At 39.0% G+C, this 24,537-nt stretch overlaps 1 protein-coding gene across 1 annotated transcript in view; it reads left to right on the forward strand.

Annotated features, from left to right (window-relative positions):
* The first annotated feature begins 973 nt into the window (after positions 1-973).
* LOC145802886 (uncharacterized) overlaps positions 974-24,537 on the forward strand; it is a 29,244-nt gene continuing 5,680 nt past the window's right edge. Inside the window, exon 1 of the mRNA XM_082895692.1 lies at positions 974-1,064. Within this exon, the coding sequence (XP_082751818.1) occupies positions 974-1,064 (91 nt within the window). The remainder of the gene's footprint in view (positions 1,065-24,537) is intronic.

Consider the following 24,537-nt stretch of genomic DNA (forward strand, 5'->3'; position numbering starts at 1 on the left):
AAAATCCTAAAAATATGATAAAATTTTTCTCGCTTCTCATTTAAACCCTTCCCACTTCCCACTTAGGCTTAAATATTTCAAAAAAAAATTTCTTCCACTTTTGGCCCTTGGATTAACAACATGTGACATTTTTAATTGGAGAAGTGGGTAACAGTTTCTCAATAACACATGATACGAAGGGGATGTGGGCTAATAAGGAAATGTAGAAATCCTGCTATTTAATGTGGAAATCATTCTCTTATATAATCACATAGTAGAGTATTGCCCAATGAAAGAAACGTCTGACTTTTAAAAGTAGACTCGATTGGGCCAAGGAAACATAACTGACTGTATCTGGAGGTGTGAAGTGGATAAATCTGATTCCCATAAGTCATGTAGGCTTGATACGGATACAGCTGCTTATCACCCACCTTAGAATCAACCAGTTTAGTTCAACTATACTCGCCTTAATTCCCTCATTTAGGATAGATGGAACCCCCAGAACGACATTTTTCTATATGCTAAACACAAGGAAGGAGCTTGTTTATCAAGTACACTTTACCGGGAAATCAACAAAGTACTCTTTCATTATTCGGCTGTCAGTCAGAGAATGTGCTAACTGAATTAAAGAAGCAACGTTGGCTTAGTCAAATAAAAAAGTGTCCAGGTTCAATTTTTTTCGTTTTAGGGTTTTATGGAATCCCTTCTTTGAATCGTTCGTAACAAGGTAGCCGTAGGGGCTGGATTGAATCCTTATTTCCCATTTTCATTGTCTTGTCCAAGCTCCAATCGCATTGTATTTGAAGAACTGAGTTAGCTTATTTTTTTGTGACAGCAGTTCTTGCACATTGAGTCGACTCCGAGAAATCGGTCAAACGGTGGGCTACCCTCGACTCACCTCTCTCTCTCTATAAAAACCCCTCCTCATAGAAGAACAGAAGGTCCAGGATGAGTATGTCCTGGATTCTTGGATTCATTCTCGTTTTAATCCACCATGGAATTTTCGAAATCTACAAAAACATTAACGGAGAAGGCTCGTAATGATCTTCTCAAAGATCACAAGGTGCTGAAGGATATGGGGGCCTGTAGGTTTTTGTGAAAAGGATGCTCTAATCATGTTATTGCTGAAAAGAATTATTATGGAATTTGTTGAAGGATGGGATTGAAGAGATTTTTAGACTTGTAGCCTAGCCAATCTAGACTTACTCGAGATATTTTTGTATTTTTACACTTTGGAATCACTTGAAAAAGTCACATCTTTTTTATTTTTAGTGGCTTTTCTCAAAATTAAATATCTATATATATATTTATTGTGTGGGTGATTTTCTGACCACACTGCCCGCTTAGTATCCAGCTGGAGAGCACCGGCAGAATAGATGGCACCTAGCTAACCTACAACAAAAAATAAGAATTCCACGGTGGTTTCGACCACCTGGGGGCATTCCGACGATCAAGTCAGTATATCTCTCAAAGATAAATCAAGTATTAAACTCACAAGCTTGAGTATCAAAAGCATACCTTAGACCTATGGGGGTGTCTCTCTTTTATAGCCAATACAATCCTAGTCCCAATAGGAGCCTGGCCCTAATGGACTTAGGATTATTGCTAATCTGGGACTCCCAGTGGGATTAGGATAAACTTTCTAAGAGTCTTATCTTTACCCAAACTGAAGTGTTCTCTTCGTTCTAGGACACTTGTCCCTCATCCAGGTTGAGTTCCCTTTTCATTTTAGGACTCTTGTCCCTTATCCACTTATCTCAAATTCCGATATCTTCGGAGATAACCTCGGCTTTACCGAGATCACCTCGGCATCACGACCAGGACACGTGGCACCTCGGCTGACACGTCGGCGTCGCCTTGCCACGTGTTGGTACTCAGAAAATATATCCCCACAACTGCCCCCTAGGTTCTATTACCTCGGCATTCTGAGGTGATGGAACTTACACTGTTCGTTCATCTGTGCCCCTCTGTCCGAGATCAAACTTGCCGACCTCAAAGTTCCCTGGACTTTACTATCCACTTCTGTCATGTTTCAAGATTCATGCATTCCAAGCTGCTTGAAATCGCACCTCCTAGTCGAGGTTCTAGTTCCATTAATTCATAAACTCCAAGAGCTTTTGCAACTGTTCCACTCACACTCTCTGGTGAGTTCCCAATTTCCAGTCATCTATTTGACTCCGGCGATTTTCATATCGGCGTTCATTTCACTTTGTAGGTTCATAAACTCTTTACTTGCTATTAAGCTCAATCTTTCATAACTCTTTTGATTTACTTTAAATCTGTTTATTTTCCATCTGTTGCCTTCTATTTTCATCTGTCTTCAAGTCTTGAATTGTTTGAATGCCTGGCACCTGTTCTTGTCATATCCGCTTTCTGTTGCTAGTATCATGTCTGGTTCATTACTTTCTTGTTTCTTCACATGCTTACTTAGTGCCTGTGCACTTGGCTTTATTCTTCAACTTTGTCATCTTCTTGACTCTGATTTCTCTTTTCTTGCTTTTCTTGTTGTATTCCCAGATTCTTGCCTTCATTTCTGTTTTCTGCATAGTCTTAGAACCACGTCCCTTCTTAAAATTATTGCCGAGATAATGGTAGAGAAGCTCTCCCAGCTGACTGTCAATGTTGAACCATCGTCAACCGTTTGAAGTAGATTAGTCCGACGTTATTGCCTTAGTCCCTAGTTCTTAGGGTCTTCATCTTTGTACTTTTGTTTTCTTTGCATATGTCACCTTTTTTGCTTCTGAAAAATGTTTGTTGTTGGCCGATGTTAACATTCCTTGCTCATTGATTATCATTCCTTCTTCCACTGTATTTGATAACCATGTCGGGCAATTGACTTCTCGGATGGCCCTGAGCTCCAGAAGTCTGTCTACTTCTATTGCTTCGACGTGCATCAACGTCGGTCATTTTGCTCGTTGGATTTACAGGTTTGGCCGACCCCAATGTTTGCTCTCAAAAAAGCTTCCAATTCCCTTTCTTCTTCTTCGGCTAAGCCTAAGCCGAGAAGAAAGAAGCATTCTTTATCCCCTTCCTGGACGAGGATTTTCAATGCCTCTCACACCTCTCGACTGGCTCCTTGCCGACATCATCTAGTACCTCTATGTTCTCGTTTTCAATCTCTGCCTTCTCTAGTTCTCGAATGCTGCAGGTGGATTTCATTGTTGCCATGGAGCAATTCTCCGCCTGCAGTTGATCCCCTCTGACTTCTTCAATCCCATGTTCTGTTGGGAACCGCAGTAGTTGATGCAATGTTGAAGGAACTGCCCCATTGTATGCAGTCATGGCTTTCCCAAGATGATATTGTATGGTGAGGGCGTGTCAATCACCATGAATTCTGTCTTGATCTTCTTCTAACTGCTCTTGCATAATTCTATACTTAGAATATTTTGCATGCCTTTCATACTTTGCCTCCTTTGTGCAATCTTCTCGGGGTTACATACCTCGGGTATAATAGCTACAAAACTTTTACTTCGGCAAGATACTGACCTGTAAACTTTTCATAAATTCTAACAAGTGTGAAACATATACTACTCAATGTTAACTTTGCAAAATTTTTCTCAAGTTTCAACAAGTGTTTAAACGGTGATCTCGGTCTAACCTACTTGTAAATTGCTATAAATTTCAACAAGGATTAACATATACTGTAACAGAGATCAACAAGGATTAACATAACAAGTGTTAAACAATAATCTATTTGTAAATTGCTACGAATTTCAACAAGTGTTTAAACAACATACTTAACTTTTTCCTCAACCTGTAAATTGCTGTAAATTTCAACAGATGATCATATGTCGGCTTAACGTTATCTTGTAAATTGCTACAAATTTCAACAAGTGTTAAGCATCTTCTTTGGTTTAACCAACCTGTAGATTGCTACAAGTGTTTAGCAATAACCTCGGCTTTGCTTCAACTCGTAAATGCTACGAATTTAAACAAGCGAAGAGAAACAGTAATCTTGGCTTAACTTCAACTTGTAAATTGTTACAAATTTCAACAAGTGAAGATAAGGAACCATCTCAACTTAACTTCAACTTGTAAATTGTTACAAATTTCAACAAGTGAAGATAAGAAACCATCTCGGCTTAACTTCAATTTGTAAATTGCTACAAATTACAACAAGTGAAGATAAGGAATCATCTCAGCTTAACTTCAACTTGCTACAAATTTCAACAAGTGAAGATAAGGAACCATCTCAGCTTAACTTCAACTTGTAAATTGCTATAAATTTCAACAAGTGAAGATAAGGAACCATCTCGGCTTAACTTTAACTTGTAAATTGCTACAAATTTCAACAAGTGAAGATAAGGAACCATCTCAGCTTAACTTCAACTTGTAAATTGCTACAAATTTCAACAAGTGAAGATAAGGAACCATCTCGGCTTAACTTCAACTTGTAAATTGCTACAAATTTCAACAAGTGAAAATAAGGAAGCATCTCAACTTAACTTCAACTTGTAAATTGCTACAAATTTCAACAAGTGAAGATAAGGAACCATCTCGGCTTAACTTCAACTTGTAAATTGCTACAAATTTCAATAAGTGAAGATAAGGAACCATTTCAACTTGTAAATTGCTACAAATTTCAACAAGTGTTAAGCAATATTTTTCGGTTTAACCAACTTGTAAATTGTTCACAAATTTCAACAAGTGGTAAACGCATTCTTCTTCTCTGCGCCCCCAGTGTGAACTTAAAATCCACTTGGGTTCTCATCATACATGTAGCTTCGACCTTGTCGCCGAGGTTGAATTCAAGCCGAGGTTGTCGGCCTTGGTTTCTCTATTGATCTTACTTGGCTCCAATTTGATTTTTCGGCCTCGCATCAGCGAGCCGTTTCTCTTTTCTTGTTCCGACGTCTTTGTTCCCGGCATGTCCTCCTCGATCCTAGTATACTTCTCAATTCTGGCAAACTTTAGTCTGATCTTGTGTGTTTCCTTTTTATCTTCTGGGATCTGAGATCTGCTCATTGTGCTCTTCTCTTCTCGGACTCAGGTGTCGAGATCTTATCTTCTGGAATCTTGGATCTATTCACTTAGGTTGAGCTCTCGTCTTCTCGGGCCTACTTGTCTAGGCTGAGATCATGTCTTCTCGGATCCGGGATCCAGGATCTGGAATCCGGGATCTGCTCACTCAGGATGAGTTCTTCTATATTTGAATGTTATTTCCTCGGGAGCGCTCATGCCCCCTGTCTTTGCATCCCTTCTAGAAAGGGTCTTCGTTCCTCCACAGGTATCTATCATTCCATACCTGGAGGTCATCTTTGTTGCTTTGATCTTTTGTCTTTGGTGCATCACCTTCCTGACCGGCTTCTTTCACTCCGTGACTCTGGTCATGAGTTTCTGTGTTGCTATTGTCCCCTTCAACGTCGAGGTTGATAGATCTCCTATTCCCAGCAAGAGCGTTGTCTCCAGTCTGATCCTTTTGTCCGTCATTGGCCATCTATTCTTCTTTCTTTCCCATAGACAGTGCCAAATTGTGTGGGTGATTTTCTGACCACACTGCCCGCTTAGTATCCAGCTGGAGAGCACCGGCAGAATAGATGGCACCTAGTTAACCTGCAACAAAAATATAAGAATCCCACGGTGGTTTCGATCACCCGGGGGCACTCCGACGATCAAGTCAGTATATCTCTCAAAGATAAATCAAGTACTAAACTCACAAGCTTGAGTATCAAAAGCATACCTTAGACCCATGGGGGTGCCTCTCTTTTATAGCCAATACAATCATAGTCCCAATAGGAGCCTGACCCTAATGGACTTAGGATTATTGCTAATCTGGGACTCCCAGTGGGATTAGGATAAACTCTCTAAGAGTCTTATCTTTACCCAAACTGAAGTCTTCTCTTCATTCTAGGACACTTGTCCCTCATCTAGGTTGAGTTCCCTTTTCATTCTAGGACTCTTGTCCCTTATCCACTTATCTCGGATTCCGATATCTTCGGAGATAACCTCGGCTTTACCAAGATCACCTCGGCGTCACGACCAGGACACGTAGCACCTCGGCTGACACGTCAGCGTCACCTTGCCACGTGTTGGTACTCAGAAAATATATCCCCACACTTATTTTTTCTATTTGTCTTGTGTAGATGAATTTAAAAAGTTAAAAAATTTTGAAAAATAAGCTAAAATAAGCCCAAAAAAAATGCTACTATTTTTGGCCCTTTTTTTTCTTTTTTTTTTAATAATTTTTCTAAAAAAAATTAATTTTTCACTTCGTCTTGCCGAACTAAATCTAGAAATTTAATTTTTTAAATTTGTTAATAAAGTCACTAAAGATAAAAATAAGTATATATAAAAAATTAAAAAACTACTAAATAAGTAAAGGGCTGTTTGGGAAGTTCCAAATTAATATATTTTTTGACTTTTTACGAAAATATTTGAAATGTAGGTTGGGGTTAAAATGATATAATAGATAAGTGATGTGATCAAAATAAAATGATGTGCTAAAATAACACATGTCAAACAACACCTAAATCTTAAATACCTACTTAAACTCAGTCCACATCCAATCCAATCCAATCCAAATTTGACCCAACTCAATGTTTGTTCAGCATTACTATTATCAGCATTGGATCAGAACCATTTGGGTCAAATAAAAAAGAATGCTGATATTTGACAACTTTCATTTAATAATATTCAATCAAATTTTACAGGTTAAAATTTTACCATAGAATATAATGCCTTGTTTGATATGAGTATGGTGTGCCTTGTTCGAGGGCAAATTATTTAATATTTTTAGAGTATCACGTATTTATATTTTTTAATCAATTATCATTTAATATATTTTTTTATATTTCTCAATCACTCAACATGATACCTCATCTACCCCCTTCCTCACAAATCATAATAATATGAAATATCATGTGTCCAAATTATGAAATTACTGAATAATTACCCTTGTTCGAGATCATGCAAAGCTATAACGTCAACATTCTTCCAATAAAAAAACAAATTAATTAAATATTGAGATATTTAATAATTTTGCATCAAATCCTGGATCAAATTATCAAAAAACTCACACAAGAGAATATTAAAATTCACAATAGTTCAATTGGGGTCTCTATCTCTTTTGAATATATTAATACAACTAATAAGATACTTTACATCTGCATATAGTCATAATTGAAAAAGGCAGGAGGTAAGATAAGATTTTTTTTACTGTAGAATATATATATATTGAGATTAAGGCTTGTTTTGAAAAATTAGTTAAAAGTTATTTTATTTTTATTTTTTTGGGAAAAAACGTGTAAAAAAAAAAAAGAAATAATGTGACCAAAGATAAGTAAAAGTTAAAATTTGACTTTTAACCAAGTTTCCAAATTATTAAAAGCCAAGATTTCACTTCTAACCAAGTTCCCAAATTAAGTCTAAGTGTAGATAGAATTGGATAGAGAAAATATTATGGGAACAAAAGTTGAGAAGTACATATTTGTACACCACCAATCCGCTCACTTCATGTTATTACTATTATTGTTTTATCATTTTGTCCTTCAAGCAAATTATCATCTAGGATAAAAAGTACACCTTTCGCGTTCTTTCTTTTTTTTTGTGTGAATAATTGGGTATCTAGACACCTTTCTTTTACTACCGTTGATCTCAAATATCGTGACCTCCCTCTTTACTCACTCACCATTGTTAATCGCCAACCATCATGATAAACCCCATCATCATCTAGAAAAAAATAAGGGATTAGTGAAGGTGAAGGGCAAGGTTTTCACATTTGAAGGGGGAGATGGGGCACAATAGAGATGAGGTTGGAGAAGGGGCAATTGCAAAAGAAAAAAGTGGTGTATGTAAGGACGTTGGGGAGAGAAAGGATTGGACTAGGGTTGGAAGGCATTTGGAAAGGAGAAGATAGAGAGAGAAGGGGGTTGGAAAGGGTGTCGACATTGATACGAATAGTAGGTGGTGGTTAATGGGGTTTGGTTTAGTTTTAGAATTTGATGGATGAAGGTGATGATATTATAGGGATTAAGTGGTAAAAATTGAGTAAAAATAAAAAATAAAATTATGTATTAAATAATGGTGTAAATTGAGATAAAATGATATATATATATATATATATAAATAAAAGTTATCAAAAGTTGAAATAAATATAGAATATAATTGTAACGCCCTCAAAAAAAATACATAAAACCCATCTCTTTAGACATGCATTGATACAAAGAAACCAACCATCTTTCCATTAATCTGAGTAGTTCTTACAAAGTATTATATGTTAACAACAAAAGCAAATACCCTACGGGCTTACAGCTTTCCAAGTTCATACTTGGTTACAAAAAAAGAAGAGTGCTAACTCAATACATATTAAGCCATTGACTTGAATTTACATGTAATACATCAAAAGAAAGCAAATAACAAAGCAGTCTGCCTGCCTCTAGCCTCCCAAGCTATGTCCTTGGAGGTGGCATGCTACCTGTACCTGAAAATAATGTCCCATAAAGGGTGAGCCACAGCCCAGTAGAAACACACTAAACCAGCCATGAACAAGACTAAAAGATTAGCAGTTGATAGATGGTCAGCACAGATACGTCCACATATATCACATTTTGATTTCATGACATTAAGTCTATGTTACATTTCATTTCCCATGTCTTTTCCAACTTTGAGTTTGAAAACAAGGCTCAACACCTAGCCAAATAACTTAATGAGATTTAGACTCATCTTTAAAACACTTTCAAAATTCATGAGGGATACACATTTTAATATTGTATCAATAACACATAAACCATTCATACACTTTGCGAAAGATACATATTTCGGTGTTGTATCAACATAACATAGAATCACTTTTATACCTCACAATTGATAACGATATACATTTTAGTGCTATATCAAATCAATTCAAACACTTCCATAGTCAACACTTGATACACATTGTAGCGCTGTATCAATGTCACACAAAATCCGGTTTAGAGGTCCATCTCCTATCTTCCCCTAAACCGTGGAGTACATCCCCTATCTCCTCCCACACAACACATGTATAAAAACATAGATCATATACAATCAATCAATACATAGAATTAATGTATTATTCCAGTTGCTATATTTAATAGCATACTCAATCGATTAGTTTTAGTTTGCCTAATCATCATGCAGTGTCTACAACAATCAAGACTATCCTCCACCGATAGCCCAAAGCAGTTATTTCTATACTGAAAATAAATGCACCAAATGGATATATAATCAACATTTCAACTAGGTGAGCGATGAACGAATCTAACTACACCCTTTAATCTCATCCACATCCAATTCCAACATTCTCAATTTAATTCCTCTTTTCTTCAAATTAATTATACCAATTGATTTATCAATGTAATTAGAGCATTTCCCATAATTATCATCACAACCCTAAGGTTCCATTTTCACCAATAATCCAATATTGATCTCATTTCTCTATGCCAAACATGCATATAAGTTTATATAAACAAAACCCCAACTTTTGTAAAATTACATAAAGGCCCAAACTTTCTCAAAATTACCCAACAACCCTCAACTCATCAAAATGCTAAAATTCAAAGACAAAACTCATGAGAAGGAGTAGGATATCCCTACCTCGAAGTTAGAGCTCAAACGGGGAAGTTGAAGAAAATCAAAATGCTCCAAACTCAAAGATCCACGGATCAAAATAGAGCCCTCGACGATCCACACACTTTTTACAAAGGCCGGAGGATAGTGAGACACTCTAACTAGATCAAACCCTAGAGAGAAGGGAGTTTCTAGAAAGAGGAGCTCTCAAAATATCCTTTTAGAAAGTAAGAGAGAGAGAGAGAATGTAAAAAGTGATTTTAAAATGCCCAGCTGCCAACTGATATACGACATTCCCGCTCGAGCGGAGAACACAACGCTCAAGCGTTAAGAACAAAAAACTAGGTACGCTCGAGCGCAAGAAGGCCCGCTCGAGCGCCAAGACACAAGAATAAAGTACATCTGCTCGAGCGCGAAAACCAGTCCACTCGAGCGTGGATTTTCTCCTCCCAAAACTTACACCAAAAAGTACTACCCGCTCGAGCGCCAGAGTACCCGCTCGAGCGCGACTGCTCGAGCGTAAATAAACCCGCTCGAGCGTAAAAATCACACCTGCAGAAGTTTTGCAGGGACACGAAATACTGGGAGTGTGCAATCTCCGCTCGAGCGCAACAAGGCCTGCTCGAGCGGAACGACCAAAAACCTGGCAACAAGATTTTAGACCAAGGTTCAACCCACCTGTTTGAAACATGCCCAACACATCCTAAAACTCAAACAAATGGAATTAAAGGACGACAACAAGATAGATACAACTACCAACTCCACGGAACCGAGTCCAGAATACAACAGAACAGTAAAGGGACAACCGGGATCGCTATAGCCTCCCCCCCTTAAAGAATTTCGTCCCCGAAATTAAATACAAGTTTTTCAAAAACAAGATTTTCTCAATTCCCAACATTATCACAATGCGAATTTTAGCAACTCGACCCATTACCGGTCATCTCATCTCTTTTCAAGAGGCAGTTTACAACATTTTCCACAACATGCATTATAGTTATGCATTCCCTGAAATTCCACAAATTTCAATACTACATTCCACAATTCTATATCATATTCAGTATTCATGATATATTTCCATTTCCACAATACATCCAACATATGCAATGTTACATTAAACTTCCACTTTGAGGCAAGTTTCAAAATACTTCCATTAAATCAAAACATAAACCATGTTTTACAACCTAAGATATATTCAATACTCTTAAGGTTCAACAATACAACAAAATATACAATACATGCTCAAACATCCATAACTAGATCTGGATATCTCTCTCGGACCTCCAACTCACGTTCCCAAGTGGCTTCCTCCACTCCGTAATGTTTCCACAAGACTTTTACCAAGGGGATGGTCTTGCCTCGCAAGACTTGATCCCGCCTATCCAAGACCCGAACCGGTCTCTCCTCATACGAGGCATCCTCATCAACCTCTAAGTCGGTCCAATCCAATACATGCGATGGATCTGGCTCATACTTCCGAAGCATACTCACATGAAACACGTCATGAACTCCGGACAACTGCAGTGGCAAAGCTAAATGATAGGCAACCTCGCCAATCCTCTTAAGGATCTCAAAAGGGCCAATAAACCGAGGGGACAACTTCTCATTCTTCTCAAACCTCATCAATCCCCGCCTAGGTGATATATTCAGAAAGACATGATCACCCACCTCAAATACCAAAGGTCGCCTCCTACGGTCGACGTAAGATTTCTGACGACTTTGGGCTGTAACAAGTCTCCTAGGGATAAGCTCAACTTTCTCCGTCGTCTCCCTAACCAACTCCGGACCCAACAAAGGTGCATCACCCACCTCGGCCCAACACACTGGAGACCTACACGGTCGGCCATACAAGGCCTCAAACGGTGCCATACCGATGCTAGACTGAAAACTGTGATTGTAGGCAAACTCCACCAAGGGCAAGTACCTCTCCCACGTCCCACTAAAGTCAAGGACACAACCTCGAAGCATATCCTCAAGGATCTGAATAGTACGCTCGGACTGCCCGTCAGTCTGAGGATGATAAGTCGTACTAAAGGTCAACTTAGTACCCAAGGCACTCTGCAAACTCTGCCACAACCTAGCAGTAAAACGAGGATTTCTATCTGAGACGATCGTCACTGGGACCCCATGCAATCTCACTATGTCCCGAATATACAAGTCGGCGAGATGATCTACCGAATCTCTCACGCGCATAGGAATGAAGTGCGCCGACTTAGTTAACCGGTCTATAACCACCCAAATGGCATCACTACCCCGCTGAGTCCTCGGAAGACCTACAACGAAGTCCATAGTGACGTGCTCTCACTTCCACTCGGCAATAGGCAAGGTTTGCAACAAACCCGCTGGCCTCTGATGCTCGGCTTTCACTTGCTGGCAAGTAAGGCACTTTGATACGAAAACCGCCACATCTCTCTTCATACCCCGCCACCAAAACTGGCGACCCAAATCCCGATACATCTTAGTGCCTCCCGGATGCACCGCAAGGCGCGAATGATGGAACTCTCGGAGTACTTCCTCTCGGCAAGACTCCGGCACAAACAAACGGTCTCGGTATCTCACACTCAGGTCGGGATACACTGTCAAACGTTTCTCAACCTTCTCACTGGAGATCTTCTCTCGGAGGGACTCTACCTGAAGGTCACCTCTCTGTGCCTCTAACACTCGGGTCACAAGTGTAGGCTGCGCAACAACAGAAAACAAGGCCGCAGCCTCAACAGATTCGCCCAGAAGCAAATCAAACTCACCAAGTGCACCCAACATCTCTCATTCCCAGATGGCTATACAAGCTACATCACTACTGGACTTCCTACTAAGGGCATCGGCCGCAACATTGGCCTTTCCCGGGTGGTAGTGCAACTCAAAATCATAGTCCTCAATGAACTCCATCCATCTCCCCTGCCTCAAATTCAAGTCCCTCTGTGTAAACAGATACTTCAAACTCTTGTGGTCCGAGAACACCTCGAACCTCTTACCATAAAGGTAGTGCCTCCAAATCTTCAAGGCGAAGATCACTGCTGCTAACTCTAGGTCATGTGTAGGGTAATTTTTCTCGTGTATTTTCAACTGGCGTGAGCCATAAGCAACCATTTTCCCCTCTTGCATCAACACACAACCCAAACCCTCTTGTGAGGCATCACAATAAACTGCATAACCCAACCCTCTCTCCGGAATAATCAAGACCGGAGCGGTGGTCAATCTAACCTTCAACTCTTGGAACGACTTTTCGCAAGTCTCACTCCACACAAACTTGACCCCTTTTTGCGTCAATCTAGTCAACGGTGAAGCTAGCCTGGAGAAATCTTTCACAAACCGACGGTAATACCCAACTAATCCTAGAAAACTTCGGATCTCAAACACACTCCTAGGCTGTGCCCAATCTTGCATTGCCTCAACCTTGGATGTATCAACCGACACCCCTTTGCCGGATACCACATGGCCTAAGAATTTGACCTCTCCTAGCCAGAACTCACACTTCCCAAAATTAGCATACAGCCTATGGGCTCTAAACAACTCAAGCACCACTCTCAAGTGTTCCTCGTGCTCCTCCTTAGAAGGGGAATAGATAAGAATGTCGTCCACGAAAACGACTACAAATCGATCCAAGAAGTCCCGGAAGATCCGGTTCATCAAGTCCATAAAGACTGTCGGTGTATTGGTAAGCCCGAATGGCATTACCAGAAACTCATAATGGCCATACCACGTACGGAATGCCGTCTTCGGAATATCTTCCTCCCTGACCCTCAGCTGGTGGTAACCCGATCTCAAGTCTATCTTAGAGAAACAACGGGAATCCTTTAACTGGTTAAACAGATCATCTATACGGGGCATAGGGTACTTATTCTTAACCGTAGGCCGATTCAACTTTCGATAGTCGATACACAATCTCAAGGCACCATTTTTCTTTTTAGTAAAGAGGGCCGGTGCTCCCCACGGCGAAACACTAGGGCGAACAAAATCCTTAGCTAGCAATTTCTGGAGCTGAATCTTCAACTCACTCAACTCGGCTGGGGCAAAACCATAAGGTGCCATAGAAATCGGCGCTGTGCCGGGCACTAAATCAATAGAGAACTCTATCTCTCGGTGAGGTGGCAAACTAACGAGATCCTCGGGAAAAACATCCGAATACTCACAAACCACCCTCGGCAATACAATCTGGGTTTCATCATACTCACCACTCATAAAACTAACAAGTAGACCACTAAGCTTATTCCGCCCTCGCGGATCATACATCGGTGGCAACACACTATCAACCCAATCCCCCAAGAAATGGAAACACTCCCCGCTCAAGGTACAAACTGTGACCCTCTGGCGGTAGCAATCAATAACAGCCCGGTATGACGATAGCCAGTCCATACCCAAAATAACATCAAAACCCTTCATGGGCATAACAACAAAAGGAAAAGGAAGCCTATGGTCGGCGACCTCTATATCACAACCTCTAACACCTTGTTTCAAGATCAACTCACCACCAACAGGTGATACTACACATATAGGAGATGCTAACTGTGCCAACTCCAATTTCAAAACAGATGCAAATGCAGCAGGTACAAAAGAATGAGATGCACCCGTATCAATCAATACACCCGTATCAATCAATACACTTGCAACCGAGTTGCAAAACAGAAAGGTACCTCTCACTACTGATGGAGCCGGTACTAGGTCCTACGCGGTAACAGCATACACGCGCCCTGTAGGCCCCTGATCCAACTGCTCACCCCTCGGAGCAAACGACTGCTGTACTGACTGGGACGATGAAGCTCCCGGATTGGCCCTCGAGGCCTGCACAGACTGAGCTGGCTGAAAACCCTACGTCTGCCTAGAACCAGACGCGCCCGAAGTGGAATTCAATTGTGGGCAAAACCTCTTTAGGTGCCCAGGCTGACCACACTGATAACAAGACAAGGGCTTACCCCTGCCCTGACTCTAGCTCTGCGGTCTAGCTGAAGATGAAGCAGTTCTCTGACCTCCTCCCCTCTGTGGGCAAACTGAAGTCTTGTGGCCCAACTGACCACATTTGTAACAGGTGAACTCCCCCTGATTACCTCTCCCCGAGCCTGCACTCGGCACTGGAAAGGTCGACCTAGCAACACCACCCTGAGACTGCTAAGGGTTAGCACCCCTCTGTCTCCTGCCATCACCCTGACCATCTTGGCTCCTCTTGGAGCCTCTCTGTCCCTCCTCTTCCTGCATCATGATCTCCATATGGGCTGTAGCATCAACCAAGCGCCCATAATCTCGGATCATCGAACCTCCAACCCTCATCTTGAGGCCGCGCCTCAACCTCTTCTCGAACTCGATACAGCGGCGTTCCTCGGACACCACAAGTTCAGGTGCAAACCTGGACAAGCTAGTAAAAGTAGCCTCATACTCGGCTACTGAAGAACTCAACTGCAAAAGCTGACAGAACTGGTCTCTCAGCTTCTCCCTGACTGCTGGAGACAAATACTTCTCCTGAAAAGCCTCCACAAAAGCCTCTCACGTGCCAGTAATACGGCCCCTCATGTATTTCCACCACTGACCCGCACCTCCTTTAAGTTGGAAGGATGCCAAGGTCACTTTTAACGCTCCGTCCTCGATGCCAAGCATCTCGAACATCTTACTAATTTGTTCTAACCACTCGTCAGCCTTCAGTGGCTCATTCGGATCCCTAATAAACTCGTTCGGGTTGGATCGGAAAAACTCCCTTTTCAAGAAGGAAGGCCCTACCTCAACAACCTGGGCCTGAACTAGATTCTTAGCTCTGAGAATTCCCATAGACTCCCTCAAAGCATCGGCTATTCCTCGGGCTAAAGCGCCCATAGCCTCCTGACCTGCTGGCTCGGCCACATTGGCCTGACCAACCTCTTCCTGCTGTGCCGGAATATCATCCGGTAAAGGCATCTCCTGCCTACCACGTCTGCTATGTCTACCACGTCCTCGTCCTGACATCCTAATAAAGGTAACGAAGAACGTTAGCACATTTATAAATGTGCCAAAACTAAACACTCGCGTCCTAATACATGGACAACTGTAATTCACTCCACGTAAGCACATAAACACATAAGCACTTACGAATTTCGTTTCCGGATAATGATAGTCCCGAGGCGTTACTAGAGTTCCGGTTAGAAACAGCATTGATCAAGTGCTTTTCTAACAAGAATCACAGAAACCCAAGGATCCAATCAACATCCTAAAAACTAAATCTCATACCCAGGTAGTCACATAAACATGTTATCAAATAAACACATAATGTCACACATAAGTCTCTAACAAGCGAGACAAGCCCATTGTGATACTAATCACTTCCCATGTACCCAAAGTATTCGAACCCGGTATGCTTTGATACCAAGTTGTAATGCACTAAAAAAAATACATAAAACCCATCTCTTTGGACATGCATTGATACAAAGAAACCAACCATCTTTCCATTAATCTGAGTAGTTCTTACAAAGTATTACATGTTAACAACAAAGACAAATGCCCTACGGGCTTACAGCTTTCTAAGTTAATACTTGGTTACAAAAAAGGAAGAGTGCTAACTCAATACATATTAAGCCCTTGGCTTGAATTTACATGTAATACATCAAAAGAAAGCAAATAACAAAGCAGTCTGTCTGCCTCTAGCCTCCCAAGCTATGTCCTTGGAGGTAGCATGCTACCTGTACCTGAAAATGATGTCCCATAAAGGGTGAGCCACAGCCCAGTAGAAATACACTAAACTAGCCATGAACAATGACTAAAAGATTAGCAGTTGATAGATGGTCAGCACAGATACGTCCACATATATCACATTTCGATTTCATGACATTAAGTCCATGTTACATTTTATTTCCCATGTCTTTTCCAACTTTGAGTTTGAAAACAAGGCTCAACACCTAGCCAAATAACTTAATAAGATTTAGACTCATCTTTAAAACACTTTCAAAATTCATGAGGGATACACATTTTAATGTTGTATCAATAACATATAAACCATTCCCACACTTTGCGAAAAATACACATTTCGGTGTTGTCTCAACATAACATAAAATCACTTCTATACCTCACAATTGATAACGATATACATTTTAGTGCTATATCAAATCAATTCAAACACTTCCATAATCAACACTTGATACACATTGTAGCGCTGTATCAATGTCACACAAAATCCGGTTCAGAGGTCCATCCCCTATCTTCCCCTAAACCGTGGAGTACATCCCCTATCTCCTCCCATACAACACATGTATAAAAACATAGATCATATACAATCAATCAATACATAGAACTAATGTATTATTCCAGTTGCTATATTCAATAGCATACTCAATCGATTAGTTTTAGTTTGCCTAATCATCATGCAGTGTCTACAACAATCAAGACTATTCTCTACCGATAGCCCAAAGCAGTTATTTCTATATTGAAAATAAATGCACCAAATGGATATATAATCAACATTTCACTAGGTGAGCGATGAACGAATCTAACTACACCCTTTAATCTCATCCACATCCAATTCCAATTCCAGCATTCTCAATTTAATTCCTCTTTTCTTCAAATTAATTATACCAATTGATTTATCAATGTAATTAAAGCATTTCCCATAATTATCATCACAATCCTAAGGTTCCATTTTCACCAATAATCCAATATTTATCTCATTTCTCTATGCCAAACATGCATATAAGTTTATATAAACAAAACCCCAACTTTTGTAAAATTACACAAAGGTCCAAACTTTCTCAAAATTACCCAACAACCCCCAACTCATCAAAATGCTAAAATTCAAAGATAAAACTCATGAGAAGGAGTAGGATATCCCTACCTCGAAGTTAGAGCTCAAACGGGAAAGTTGAAGAAAATCAAAATGCTCAAAACTCAAAGATCCACGGATCAAAATAGAGCCCTCGACGATCCACACACTTTTTACAAAGGCCGGAGGATAGTGAGACACTCTAACTAGATCAAACCTTAGAGAGAAGGGAGTTTCTAGAAAGATGAGCTCTCAAAATATCATTTTAGAAAGTAAGAGAGAGAGAGAATGTAAAATGTGATTTTAAAATGCCCAGCTGCTAACTGATATACGACATACCCGCTTGAGCGGAGAACACAACGCTCGAGCGTTAAGAACAAAAAACTAGGTACGCTCGAGCGCAAGAAGGCCCACTCGAGCGCCAAGACACAAGAATAAAGTACATCCGCTCGAGCGCGAAAACCAGTCCGCTCGAGCATGGATTTCCCCCTCCCAAAACTTACACCAAAAAGTATTACCCGCTTGAGCGCCAGAGTACCTGCTCAAGCGCGACCGCTCGAGCATAAAAATCACACCTGCAGAAGTTTTGCAGGGACACGAAATACTGGGAGTGTGCAATCTCCGCTCGAGCGCAACAAAGCCCGCTCGAGCGGAACGACCAAAAACCTGACAACAAGATTTTAGACCAAGGTTCAACCCACCTGTTCGAAACATGCCCAATACATCATAAAACTCAAACAAATGAAATTAAAGGGCGACAACAAGATAAATACAACTACCAACTCCACGGAACCGAGTCCGGAATACAACAGAACAGTAAAGGGACAACCGAGATCGCTATAATTACATAATTAAATTAATCAAAGATAAAAATTGTCCATTTAATTTTATTTATTGATCAGTGACCATTCCTCTCAAATTATTGAAAAAATTAGAAGACAGTAGAGAAATAAAAAAATTATTTACCAAAAGGAGAGATGTAATTTTTATTATAATTTCTTTACATATAAAAAATTGCACACCCCATACATTTATAAGTATTTTTAATATTCTACATTCATTTGTAATTTTCACTAAAGTTCAACTCTTTCTCTTGACAAAACTATCTGACCTAGTTATATTTAATCCAATCCAATTTTAATAAAAAAATATTTGGGGAGACCATTGTTAAATTATAGAGTTAAGAAAATCAAAACTCTCCACATTAAAATAAAATATAAAATTATATCATAAAAATAAGGATAAATTATAAATACGCCCTCTGAAGTTTGATTAAAATACTAATCGCCCCTATGTTTTTGAAAATTACATTTCACCCCAAAAGTTTCTAATTTCATAAATCATCAAATCAACTAACAGTTTTTAATGATGTTAAAAATATTTTTCAATTAATAATTTAAGTAATTTTATTATTGTATAGAGAGAAATTATGAATTTTATTTTTTTAATTAATTCTGTTAAATAAAAAATTCTAATAAAGGGATATTTGTAATTTTTCAAATCACAAGAAATAATCTGTATTTTAACTGTTCGGGAAATTTTAAATAAATTATATTTTATTTCAAACTTTTTTATTTTTAGTGGTTTTTTTATTTAAAATTATGTCAATTTTTTTTTATCTTATTTGAAAAAATATTTAATTTAAATATTTACTCAAACATCTAACAATTCGATGAATAACATTGTTAAAATATGATGAGATTTTTTATTAAAAAAAAACTAAATAAAAATTAAAGTCTGATTGATGTTGAGATTTTAAAAATGATTTTTAATTTTTTTTGTTTTTAGTGAAATTTTTAAATATTTTAAAAAAATTCGTTTCTTAACTTATATGGACTTAAAAAATAAAATATTTGTAAAGAAATTTTAAAAAAAATTGTATTTAGTGATTTTTTAAAATTCTATTCATATATTTTTTTTTGCTTTTTAGGTGTATTTAAATTAAGTAAATTTTAAAAGTAAAAAAAAAAAAAAACTTAAAATAGTTCAGAAAGCCCACTAAATTACGTAATAGCGCAACAATTAATTTCTAAACAGAATAAAAGTTTGTCATTAGAATTTTTATTGAAATATTTACTTAAATCAGTGCGCACAAATTTCAATCATGATTGGAGGACATAATTTATATGTATTATGGAACTTAAAAAAAAAAATCAAAATATTATAGCTTAATTTGTGATTTTTTTATTTATTAAAACTCATTTGAAATTGACTTAAATGATAAACAAACTAAACTTTAATATATTTTTTAAGCTCGTTAAGTTTTAATTGTCCGAAAATTTCAAATAAATTATATTTTATTTTAAATTTTTTTGTTTTTAGTGATTTTTTTATTTGAAATTATGTTAATTTTTTATTTTTCTAGTCTACCTTGTCTAGATGAATCTAAAGGTAAAATTATTTTTTTCAAAAATCAAACTCTAAACTGGTAAAACTTCCACCATAATTGTCCGGGAAATTTCAATGTCATTTCTCATAACTTTGGGGTTCTTTCTTATTTTGCTTTGACATTTAAATTATTACTCAAAGAATTGGCAAAAGTGCCAAAATTGCCCCTTAATTAGATTTTTTAATTATTATATCAAGGCAATTTTGGTAATTTATGTAAAATTGTCTAGGAAATAATTAGAGGTGCCATACAATAGTCACCTAAAATGCAACCCTCTTATATTTTTTGAGCAATTATTTTATTTTTTCAAAACATGTGTTTATAATGAATAAATAATAAAATATTATTAAGGGTATAGGATCTTGTAATATTTTAGATTCTTGATAAGTTTTTATTTACCAACTCTTGAGAAAAAGTTTGAAATTGGTGGCTTGTAATCGAGGTCCTATTATATTTGAGAGATCAGTCTCCATTATAAAATTGTAGGATCTAAAACTAAAGTCTCAATTGGTGGTAAAAGAACTTTTAATTGGCAAAAACAAAAGAGAGCAAGTATACCATGAGATTGACCTCATAATACTTCTTATGAGCTCGCCCTTGATTGCACCACATCACTATCATCTACAGGTGTGCACTAGTTGATTCAGCTTGTTTATTTTAATTTATTTTAAAAAAAAAATCAGGATGAGAAATTTATTAGGAAATTTTCTTTCAAATATTTTTATTTCAATTATTTCATAACATATTCTTGTATTCTAATCAATCTTATTATTTAGACATTTGATCTACCAAATCTTATTTATCATATTTAAGGTATTTTATAAATAATTTTACCCTTATAAATGTTTTTTGAACCTTAGCAACATGGTGTGTAGTATTTTGGACTATTTTGTATTTTTTGTATATTAAACTTTAGAAATTTAGAATTTTTGTACATATTTTTGTTAATGCAATTTATATTTTTCAAACCTAATTAACGAGATCTATCAAAGCAAATCTCAATTGAATATGTAATTTTATAAAATAAATAAATAAATAAATTTTACAGTGTAAATGCTTACATTGACAATATGAATGTTCATATTATGAAACTATAGACGTCCCCCGAACGCCCAGGGAGGGAAATCCCGTTCCGTTCATTTGGGGTCACTACAGCTCAGGACTCTCAAATTGCTACGGTTCTTAATCTGAACCAAAGAGTCCAAATCCGGCAAATCGTTTTGAGAAAAACAGATTTTTTGAAAGAAGTGCCAAACATGGACTGCTTTGCCAGATACAGAGTCGCCACCTAAATATTTTATTTTGGGGGAAATTTAGGAAATCCTGACTCGTTTGCCTAAGGCCACGTGTCCGTCATCACCAAAGTTGCCTCGGCTCGGGAACTTGGGTACGATTGGGGAAGGTCACTTCGTGAGCACCCCCGCTCGCCCGATCAAAGATCGGCCTCTACTAACCATGATATCTATTTTTGAAAACATTGTGTGTTCTTATTCCGGTTATTAGCCTAGATTACTATGTGATGCGCACAGCATACAAGTAAGACTGGATCGCCTGAATTGGAACAAAACATTTCATGTTTGTTTTTTGAAAGATGGTTTGCTACTCGCAAGTAGGCTTAAAATGCAGATTTTGCCACCCTCAGGTGGGCTTAGAAAAGATGGTTTTGCCACTATCTAATGGGCTTAAAACAAACATATGATGACTTATTCCAGTCCAAGTAACCCAACCTTCACCCACAGGCATTCAGGCAGTTATATCACATAAGCAAATAGCCTCATGGTAAGTATGCTATTCATGGCAGTCACTCACATACATGCAAGGATGCTAAAGCATAAAACTCACCGAGTACTCCAAGCCAAAAAAGAAGCTCATTAGAAATCCATGCATGAATCCTAAGTATACAGAAATGCCTAATGCAACACATGTAAAAATGCAAACTATAGCAGGCACGGCTATTCTAAACATGGCATATGGAATACTACAGCTAACATGTATTCAACTTGGAATTGAAATACAATGCAGTTAGTATGATGCGCCGAGCCCGGTGCATGCAAAACAGATGAATGAATGCAAACATGCTATCATACTGTATACTAATTGAAATATGCCCTAATCTAACCATCATAAGCAGGTAAATAAAAGGGAAGAAAGACGTGGGGTTGGAAGACATGCATCACGCTCACACACACTTATTACAATTATGCCCTCGCACAGAGGGTCCGAATAAATAATACAGTCCCAAATGAAAGAATATTACAGTCCCAATATTACAGTCCAAATAATGTACAAATTCCTAATTAATTTACAAATTAACTAAGAAAGCTGTAAACTGGCATGCAAGCCAGGGACTGCCTTGACTCTGATGAATGATGCATGCCTGGGTTGTCTTTGCGCGGAAATCCATGACGATGCCCCAATTAGCCTTTGTTTGCACCTGTTCTTGAAATGCATGCCAAGTCTCGGAAGACCGCTAATTCTTGATTTGCTGCAACAGAGAGCAGGAAAGGGCATAGCAATGTATTTTCACAAATGTATGCATGCCTCGATCCTCGTGCCACCAATCACGCATCTCGATGCATAATGGCCGAGGAGTCGAAATGTACAACTCAATATAGAATGAATGCTCATGAAAACTCAACTAAAACCTAACTCCATCATGGACAATCCGGAGTGTCGGTGACTGGGGAATTGAGACACATTCCGCCACTCGGAGTACGGAATGCACCTCGTTTCCCGTGCCCGGGCTAACTCCTATCCCGAACACAATGCAATATGCATGACATGCATGAAATGTAACTAAGATACAATCCTAACATACACAATGTTATGGAATGACATACACGCTGCACGAGGTAATACACAACCGAGCATACACAATGCTATGGATGAAATGGCATACGCAATGCAATAATGGGCTTACACCAACATGAGAGAGCCTCAGCCACACTCACATAGGAGGCCATCAGATGAAAACAAGATAACTCGAAATGCGTGCACGCGTGCACGCAAACCGAGGACCGACCCTCAGGCACCGAAATGCCACTCTAATGAGACATGGCGAAGACATGGAATATGGTATGCAAACATGCAAAAAAACAGTAGCAAAACGAGGGGGAAAACAGCCCCGAAACAAAGCGAAATGATACCCGATGCACGGAACAAGTCCCGAAACATGAATTTTGGCGCATGAAATGGCCTATAGCTATGCAATGCATGCATAATTTGAACATGAGATGAAAAGAAAGAAGCAAGGCAGCCCCTAGATAAGTATTTTTACAGTTCAAAGCATGGCCAAACAGTAAGCACAAATATGGCAAAACTAGCATGCAAAAATGGCCATAAATGTGAGATAATGAAGCAACTCACAGCTTCTGACCTCAAACAGATTAGGGCCCTTCAACAAAGTTGAAGAGGGGCCCAAAACATGATCTTTTACAGTTTATGGAAAACCACAAAAACCAGCACAGGTATGGCTAAACTTTCATGCAAGAAATGGGCCAAAAGATGGCCAAAGAAGCAAGTAGTGGTTTCTGGCCTTAAACACAAATGGACCCTTCAACAATATTGAAGAGGGGCCAAAAATAAAGCATTTTACAGTTGATGTCCGGACCCAAAACAGTATGAAAATATGTTCAAAATGTCATGCAAAATGAGGCCCAAAAGAGAGATATAACACAAAGTATATAAAAGATGCCTCAAACCATGAAAGACCCTTAATGAAACATGACTAATGGGTCAAAATAAGACTGTTTTCAGTTTTGAAAAGAACCCAAAAACAGAAGCACAATGGGCTGCCAAATCATGCAAAAATGGGGACCAAAGAGGGGTATAATGACAAGTGGCACATGGAGGTCCCAAACAGTAATGAGCCCTCTTCAATGTTGAATAAGGGCTCAAAATAAGCTCACTTACAGTTTACATCATGCTCCAAAACAGATCACACATAGGTCAAAAATACTATGCAAGATAATGGCATTTAAGAAGGATAATGAAGCAAGTGCATCAAGGAGGCCTCAAACAGTGAAAGGCCCTTAAGCAAAAGTGAAAAGGAGCTCAAAAAAATGCCACTTTAAGTTAGGGCCGGAGCTCAAAACAGCAAGCATGTATGGCTAAGAAATGATACAAGAAAAAGCTCAAAAGAGAGGGAATGCTACTCACCCTTGAAGACCAAACTTTGATAGCTTCTTGGCTTGAGTTTGTGGCTCCTTAGGCTTTGAAGAACAACCTCCAGCTGCTGGAATGAAGGATGGAAGGGTGGGGGTTGGTGGTGTAGTGTAAAATGGTGTAGGGTTGGAAGGATGGAAGCTTGGAGATGGAGAGGGAGAGAGATTCAATGCAAAGGGCTTGAGGGAAATTTTTCTAACCCTTGGGACAGAGCTGGCCAGCCAAGTATATAGACCAAAGAGGGAGAGAAAATGAGGGAAAAAGTGGGGGGAAAACAAGCCAAGTTTCCCCCCAAAAGTTGTCCCCCGGATACAGGTTTTTTGGAGGGAAAACAGATATACAGCTGGAATATACACACTGCAAGGATCATGGCCGGCCAGGTTTTGGAGCTGCAGGTGGCCGGCCGGCCACCCCCCATGGCCGGCCGGCCACCCCCCATGGCCGGCCGGCCAAGGGTCAAGAAGATTTTCTGGCCGGCCACCACAAATTGGTGTCCTCCCAGGTGCCCTCAACACATCCCTGTGGTTCAAAATTGTCAACTGTAAAATAGGAGAGAGAATAGGCCATTTTTAGGAGGGATTCAAAAGGGTCAGGTGGAATTACTGGCCGGCCACCAACTTTTGGTGTCCTCCCATGTGTGTACAACACAAATATGTGGTTAGAAGTCCAAGAAAATGGTCCAAGGGTGGTCAACATTGGCTTGGAAGTGAGAAAAAACGGGCGTCGGAGGGCGCCGGAGGAATATAACTGGTTGCTGAAACAATTGCTGGCC

This window comes from Camellia sinensis, chromosome 11 (genome assembly GCF_055761805.1).
Source record: "Camellia sinensis isolate YWXY chromosome 11, ASM5576180v1, whole genome shotgun sequence".
Taxonomy (NCBI): Eukaryota; Viridiplantae; Streptophyta; class Magnoliopsida; order Ericales; family Theaceae; genus Camellia; species Camellia sinensis.